Source organism: Chiloscyllium punctatum, chromosome 36 (assembly GCF_047496795.1).
Source record: "Chiloscyllium punctatum isolate Juve2018m chromosome 36, sChiPun1.3, whole genome shotgun sequence".
Taxonomy (NCBI): domain Eukaryota; kingdom Metazoa; phylum Chordata; class Chondrichthyes; order Orectolobiformes; family Hemiscylliidae; genus Chiloscyllium; species Chiloscyllium punctatum.
In genome coordinates, this window is record NC_092774.1 from 6,689,194 (window position 1) to 6,697,394 (window position 8,201).

Here is an 8,201-nt window from a genome sequence, read left to right on the forward strand (position 1 = left end):
TACTACCACTATCCCAGATGGGTGATGACAACTCATCAAATTGTTACTCCTATCCATACTTTTCTTTCAGTAGAACGTACATCAAAAACAGTTAGTATTTTCAGTTCAACTAGACTCAAAGTTCCCATTCAGTGATGTTCTGTTTTCCTTAACTCAATCTGTTACCGTAAATCACCTCCTTTCATGATAGGCAGCATGGTGGCTCGTGGGCAACACAGTGGCTCAGTGGTTAGCATTGCTGCCTCACAGCACCAGGGACCCGGGTTTAATTCCAGCCTCAGGCGACTGTGTGTGTAGAGTTTGCACATTCTCCCCAAGTCTGCATGGGATTCCTCCGGGTGCTCTGGTTTCCTCCCATCATCCAGAGATGTGCGGGTTAGGTGAATTGGCCAGACTAAATTACCCATAGTGCTCAGGGAAGTGTAGGTTAAGTGCATTAGTCAGGGGTAAATGTAGGGGAATGGGTTTGGAAAGATTAATCTTCAGTGGGTCGGTGTGGACTTGGTCCTAATGGCCTGTTTTCACACTGTAGGGATTCAATAATTCTATGATAAAAGTTTAAACATCCAATTAGTTATATTTTCCTACCATTTTTGTCACCCCTGGAGAAATATTGCTGCCCAAAATTAAGTTTCAAATAAAAGTCATGTTTTATTGATTGCAAGTATAAACCCTATTTGTTTCTTTATTTTATTTGGTCAATATTACTTTGAACTAACCTGGCAAATTGTGTCTGACAATTTTTTAATCAAAGGTGGCCCAATTTCAGACAACTGACAGGTTTTCTTAATCAGATTAGATTCCCTACAGTGTGGAAACAGTCCTTTCGGCCCAACAAGTCCACACCAACCCTCCGAAGAGTAACCCACCCAGACCCATTTCTCTTTGACCAATGCACCCAATACTATGGGCAATTTAGCATGGCAAATTCACTTGACCAGCACATCTTTGGAATGCGGGAGGAAACCAAAGCACCCAAAGGAAACCCACACAGACACTGGGAGAATGTGCAATCTCCATACAGACAGTCACCCAAGCCTGGTAATCAAACCTGGGTCCCTGGCACTGGGAGACAGCAGTGCTGACCACTGAGCCGCCATGCTGCCTGGTAATCTTGATTATTTTCTCCAAGATGATGTTGAATATTTCTGTACCATGAAGCACCCAGAAAGTTTGTCATGTGTGTGTCCTTTAAAAATGGAATGTTTGTTTCCAAAGCATGAGACTCATACCACTATTTCAGTGGTATTTCAAAATGAGCAATAACAGTCATGACATAACGCCATCTTGATACTAAATCATACATGCACTGATTTTTTTTTCTCTTCATGGTGGGGTAGGTGGCTTGTGTCAAATATCATTTGAATCACAAATGAATTGACTGAGCCTCTAATTACCAAGATATTTACTTTCAATCAGAAACAGTTTACTTGAAAAGACTGGTTTGTTTCAATTACCAGCATGAGCTGACTTGAGATCCTCAAATTGATCGATACCTGTACTGACATTGGATTTGCTCCAGTCAGGAAGAATAGGAGAAGGCTCCACATCCAGGCACAGAGATCGGTTTAATCTGTCCAATAGGATGATAAAGCACAACATCAAGAAAACTGATAATTCCAGAAACAGACATCTGTATTCTCTTGGGGACAAATAAAGCTTTCTGAGGAGACCCAAATTAAAGCAAAATTCTGCGAACGCTGGAAATCTAAAACAAACGTAGAGTATGAAAGATTACAGGATTCACACGACAGCGAAGTTTAAAGGGCATGTGTGTGGGCAGTGATTCACTGAGACACGTGACTCCAGCAGTTCAAATCTGTTACCACTGCTGCTGTTTCAGTATTGCACCATCAAATCATTTTCTCCTCGTTTCTGATGGGTGAAGGGTGATCCATTTAGTTGTATTTTTGTTTCCATTGCCTATTTGCTTTGCTATTTGAATCTCTGGCCCCGTGTCTACCCATAAAAGCAGAACAAGTGACGGCGTGCATTCTTGAAAAAGTTAATGGCGGTGCCGTTACCCATCAGACCCCGCGGTGGTGAGAGTCACCTATCCACATCAAAGGGAATGCAGTGCGCAGGCGCGGTGTCTGGCGCAAGGGCGGCGCTCTCCGGGATTCTGGGGCCCGTGTGGAGGGAGAGATGCAGCTCGCAGCTGGTCGGAGCTGATCTCTATGTGAACAGGGTGTGTGGGGGTAGTAAAGGAGTGCTCCCGGTCCTGGGTTTGCAGAGAGTGATTGCAGTGAGCTGGAACGACAGACAGGGCTTTTATAAACTTCTGTTCCAGGGAAGGGGAGAATCTGCAAGTTGCAACCCAGAGAAACGTATATCTGTTTGCATCTTCTCTACTGACACAGATGGAGTTTATACAATAATGCAGGCTTTGGAAAGATTGAACAGATTGGGGCTTTTAAGAACACTGTGCAGTGAACTGACTTGAGCATTTTAAACTGCTGTATGTTTTAGACGGGGTCAATACGTAGAGCATGCTTCCATATTAAATCTCTTTCCTCAGTGAATGACTAAAATGTGGAATTTACAGGAAATAGTGCCGACAAAGAGCGGAGAGATCTTCAAAAGTATACTAGATAAATCTGAGAGGGGGAAGGGATTGGAAAAATAAGTCAGTAGACGGCGATGAAATTAAGGAAATGGGAGGGTAAACATGAAAACAGCAGAGTAATTAGGTTCTATAGCCTTTTCTTTCTTTCATATTCTAAAAGATGTCATACTAAACTGTTTTTGCAGGGTATTCAGAAGGTGGTATTTATATCCAGAAGGTGAAAAATACATCACATCAAAATCTGACAGAGCCATTCAGTTAATCAGAATCTGAATATTATTGGCCTCTGAAGAAACATCATCTGTAAGAAAAGATTTAAACATCAGTGTGACGGTAAAAGATCTGAGACACACACACCTGAAGGAGAGTGTTCCAGTGAATGGACGGTGGGAAGAGCATTAACTAGCTGCTTGGCATGAAAAATAATGACACCATCCACAACAGGGAGAGAGAGCATCAATGTGTTCTGTCTGTCAAGATCAATTCCAGTCAATCATTGAACCTGGAGTGAATTAAGGACACTGACACTATGGAGAAACCATGGAAATGTGGGGACTGTGGGAAGGGATTCAGTTACCCATCAGGGTTGGAAACTCATCAACGCAGCCACACTGGGGAGAGGCCGTTCAGCTGCTCTGTGTGTGGGAAAGGATTCACTCAGTCATCCAGCCTCTATACTCACCAGCACGTTCACACTGGGGAGAAGCCATTCACCTGCTCTGTGTGTGGGCAGGGATTTAATGCTTTATCAACACTCCGGACCCACGAGCAGGTTCACTCTGATGAGAGACCATTTAAATGTTCTGACTGTGAGAAGAGTTTTAAAAGCAGAAAGGATGTATTGATACATCAACGCAGTCACACTGGGGAGAGACCGTTCATCTGTAAAGTGTGTGGGAAAGGGTTCACTCAGTCATCCCACCTCTTGACACACCAACTTGTTCACACTGATGAGAGACCATTTAAATGTTCTGACTGTGAGAAGAGCTTTAAAAGTAAAAAGGATTTACTGAACCACCAACGCGCATTAACTGGGGAGAGACCGTTCATCTGCTCAGTTTGTGGGAAGGGATTCACCAGTTCATCCTATCTTCTGACACATCAATTTGTTCACACTGACGAGAGACCTTTTGGATGTCCCGACTGTGAGAAGAAATTCAAATGCAGAAAGCATTTGCTTAAACACCAGTACACTCACACTGGAGAGAGGCTATTCTCCTGCTCTATCTGTGGGAAAGGATTCACTCGATTATCCCACTTGCTGAGACACCATCGAGTTCACACAGGGGAGAGGCCATTCTCGTGTGCTGACTGCAAACAGGAATTTGTTGACTCATCTGACCTTGTGATCCACCAGCGAGTCCACAGTGGGGAGAGACCATACACCTGCTCGTTGTGTGGCAAGAAATTTACTCAATCATCCCACCTCACAACACACCAACTTGTTCACACTGATGAGAGACCCTTTCAATGCTCTGACTGCGAGAAGAGGTTTAAAAGTAAACAGAATCTGATGAAACATCAACAAACTCACAGTGGGGAGGGACCATTCGTCTGCTCCATGTGCGGGAAAGCATTTGCTCAATCACACAACCTCCTGAGACACCAGCAACTTCACCTGCAAGAGCAGCAATTATATACTGCTGTTATTGCTGATGTTAACTGCATCCAGAAATGAACCTGGTCTGGCTGCCGATTTCCAATGGGGTTCCACAGTTTTGTGATATATATATCAAGGATTTAGACTTCAATGTAGAGCCATGATGAATAAATTTGTAACTATCACAGATGTTGGCCAGGTGGTGGTTAATGAGGAAGAAAGCTGCAGACTGCGTGATGTCAATGGATGACTCAGACAGGTAGAAACATGGCCAATGGGATTCATTCTGGAGATAAATAATCTAAAAGGTCAGGGGGCCAACAGGGCAGAGTAAATGCAGAATAATTGCTGGACACTGAGGAGTAGAGGGTGTTTCCTCTGAGTGACCTCCACAAATCTGTGAAGGTGGCTTGACAGTTAGTTACGGAGGTCAGTAGGGCATTTGAATCATTCCAAAAGATAAGACCACGGAGGTAATATTGGAACTTTAGAAAACACAAGTTAGAGCACAGCTGGAGTAGTAAGGGCAGTTCTTGTCCTTACATTAACCAACAAGAAATTAAGACTAGATTAATTATCATAAAACTGAAGTCAATTTATTTATATAATTACAGTCAATGTTGAATGCAACAAGTATAGCTAATAAAGATAAAGCTAACCTACAAGCGATTATAACAGTGAGAATAGCTGAACTTTCTCAGCAAATTAAAATCTGTGTTTCAATAATAATAATTAAGAAAAACATTTTGGTTACCTTCCTATAAAATAAGGCGACTTCTGTGTAATTGATTGGTGAATAACTGATGAAACCTTTCTTTATTTTAATCTGAAGTTTATTTAGAATTAGTTAAGAAGTAAACACACGGTAAAGAATCCCAGTGCCATGGATTGCACATTAAGTTCCATGTGGGAAAGTCAGGATAGTTAGTGATAGGACAGGAACAGGCCCTTTGGCCCAACTCATTCATGCTGATCAGGTTTACTAAACTGAACTGGTCCCATTTGCCTATACCTTTCCCATCCATGTACTTGTCCAGATATATTTTAAATGATGTATTTCTGCCCATCTCTACCAGTACCTCTGGCAGCTCATTCCATACACTCACCACCCTCTGTGTGAAAGCTTGCCCCTCAGGACAATGTTCCATCTTTCTCCTCTCAACTCCTAGCCTCGAGTTCTGAACTCCTCTACACTGGGGAAAAAGACCTTCGCTATTCACCTGATCTCTATCCCACATGATTTTGTAAACCTCTGTAATATCATCCCCTCAGCTTCCTACACTGCAATGAAATATGTCTATGTGATCTAACCTCTTCTTATAATTCAAACCTTCCAACCTAACTAACATCCGAGCAAATCGTTTTTGCGCCCTTTGCAGGCTAATAACATCATTTCCATACCAGGGTGACCAGAATTGTATGCAGTACTCCAAATGTGGCCTCACCAATGTCTTCTATAGCTGTAACGTGGCATGCCAACTCGGGTACTCGGTTCTCTGACCAGTGAAGCCAAGCATGCCAAATACCTTCTTCATCACTCTCTGTGATGCCAGGGACACAATGCTTGTGATTGACGATAATACTCATTTGACCACAGCTAAAGCTTAGTTCTGGTCCCCATATTCCAGGATAGATGTCACCACACCAGAGACAGGCAGAAGAGATTGATGAGGATTTTTCCAGGATTGGAGAATTTTCGCTCAGAGGAAAGATTTGACGGGCTGGGGTTATTTTCTGTGGAAAATGAGACCGAAGTGATAGTTAATTGAAGCGATAAGATTATGAGGATTCCATATAGAGTAGAAAGGATTGAGCAACTCATTAACAAGGAGGACAGTGCCTGGAGGTTTTAGATTTAAAGTAGTTCACAGGAAGAGGGAGAGGGGAGACATCATTTCACACAGAGATGGTGGCAAGTTGGAACTCTGTACATCTCTACGACTCTATAACTCACTGTGTGATAGGGTGGTAGAGGCAGTAACCCTCAACATACTTAAAAAAAACGCACACGCTTGAAATGTAAAATATACAGGGCTATGGACTATAATCTGCAGAATGGGATCAGCCTGGATAGTTGTCTTTCAGCCACACAAACATGATGGGTCAAGTGGCCTCAATCTGTCCTGTACCTTTTGTATCTTTATATTCTAACCTTTTGGTGTTTGTTTCTGATGATGTTAATAGCCCCTTATCTTGGACTAGAATATTCTGAAGAAATATCAAATAAAGTAGCTTGGGTTCAAAAACGTCATTGTCGGTTATTGTATTTCTCCCCTCAGTGTTTAATGTCACCTGGAGCTCAGAAAATACAATCTGCGGGAGGATCGTACGGTAACAACAGAACTTCAGCCTGGACACATCCTTCAGGATCATGCTGCGGGGGACAAATGGTGCTTCAGTATTTATTGTTTCTTTTCATTAACAGCAAAGCGCCGTTGTGAGTTAATCCTGTGGTGTGTGAGAAATGTATCCCAGCCACTGTCTGTCTTCCATAGCTCAGTCCTCCAGGGGACACAGCAGCAACTCTCTAAACTGCAAGGATCTGTTTTGGGGTCACTGTTTGTCATTTTTCTAAATGGCCTGGATGAGTGTGTAGAAGGATGGGTTAGTAAATTTTTGGAAGACACTAAAGTCCGTGGAGCTGTGGGTAGTGATGAAGAATGTTGCAGGTTACAGAGGGACAGAGCTGAGCTGAGAGGTGGCAAATAGAGTTTAATGCGGAAAAGTGTGAGGTGATTCACTTTGGAAGGAGTTACAGGAATGCAGAGTACTGGGTTAATGGTAAGGTTCTTGGTCATGGAGATGAACAGAGCGGTGTCTGTGTCCACGCACATAGATCCCTGAAAGTTGCCACCCAGATTGATAGGGTTGTTAAGAAGGCATACAACTTTTATTAGTGCAGGGATTGACTTTCATAACCATGAGGTCATGCTGCAACTGCACAAAACTCTGGGGCGGCCACACTTGGAGTATTGCGTACAGTTCTAGATTATAGGAAGGATGTGGAAGTTTTGGAAAGGGTTCAGAGGAGATTTAATTTAGATTACTTACAGTGTGGAAACAGGCCCTTTGGCCCAACAAGTCCACATCAACCCTCCGAAGAGCAACCCACCCAGCCCCATTCCTCGACATTTACCCCTTCACCTAACACTACGGGCAATTGAGCATAGCCAATTCACCTAACCTGCATATTTTTAGATTGTGGGAGGAAACCCACACAGACAGTTGCCTGAGGCGGGAATTGAACCAGAGTCTCTGGCGCTGTGAGGCAGCAGTGCTAACCACTGTGCCGCCCAAAGGATGTTACCTGGTTTGGAGGAAAGATCTTATAAGGAAAGGCTGAGGGACTTGAGGCTGTTTCATTCGAGAGAAGGTTGAGAGATGACTTAATTGAGACATATAAGGTAATCAGAGGGTTAAATAGGGTGCATAGTGAGAGCTTTTATCCCTCAGATGGTGATGACTAGCATGAGGGGGCATAGCTTTAAATTGACAGGTGATAGATATAGGACAGATGTCAGAGGTAGTTTCTTTACTCAGAATAGTAGGGGCATGGAGTGCACTGCCTGCAATAGTAGTAGACTTTCCAACTTTAAGGGCATTTAAATGGTCATTGAATAAACATATGGATGAAAATGGAATGGTGTAAGATAGATCGGCTTCAGATTGTTGCACCCACCTGTGGAATCATCAAAGGTGAAAAGTTCTGTACTGTGCTGTAATGTTCTATGTTATAAACCCAGTTGTAAGTGAGAGAGATGCTGGAAATGTGCTTCAGATCAAAGATCAGTGTAAAACTGCAATCTGTTCCTGTTTGGAAGTAAACCTGTAGATTTAAGTTTTCTGCACACTGGAAAAGATAAAACCAAGTTTGGCAATCCAAAGTGACCTGGAAATTATATGTCACCAAGAATATGACCATTGGGAGATTGACAGATATTAACTTTCACTTTTAAATAATTACATATATAACACAAATTGATTGATAAGGAGGGTGTGGAATAGAGGTTACAGCTAGTGCTGGGAAGTGTTCAT

General features: G+C 42.7%; 1 protein-coding gene across 2 annotated transcripts; it reads left to right on the top strand.

Annotated features, from left to right (window-relative positions):
- Positions 1–2,112: 2,112 nt before the first annotated feature.
- On the top strand, positions 2,113–6,507 carry LOC140460202 (uncharacterized). 2 transcript variants are annotated; one of them, XM_072554614.1, is made up of 2 exons: positions 2,113–2,188; positions 2,752–6,507. In XM_072554614.1, exon 2 carries the CDS (start codon positions 3,096–3,098, stop codon positions 4,242–4,244), a length of 1,149 nt encoding a protein of 382 aa, XP_072410715.1. In that variant the 5' UTR covers positions 2,113–2,188; positions 2,752–3,095; the 3' UTR covers positions 4,245–6,507. The 2 variants fall into 2 exon arrangements, with proteins under 2 accessions (XP_072410715.1, XP_072410714.1); XM_072554613.1 differs by having other exon boundaries at positions 2,142–2,327.
- Positions 6,508–8,201: the final 1,694 nt, after the last annotated feature.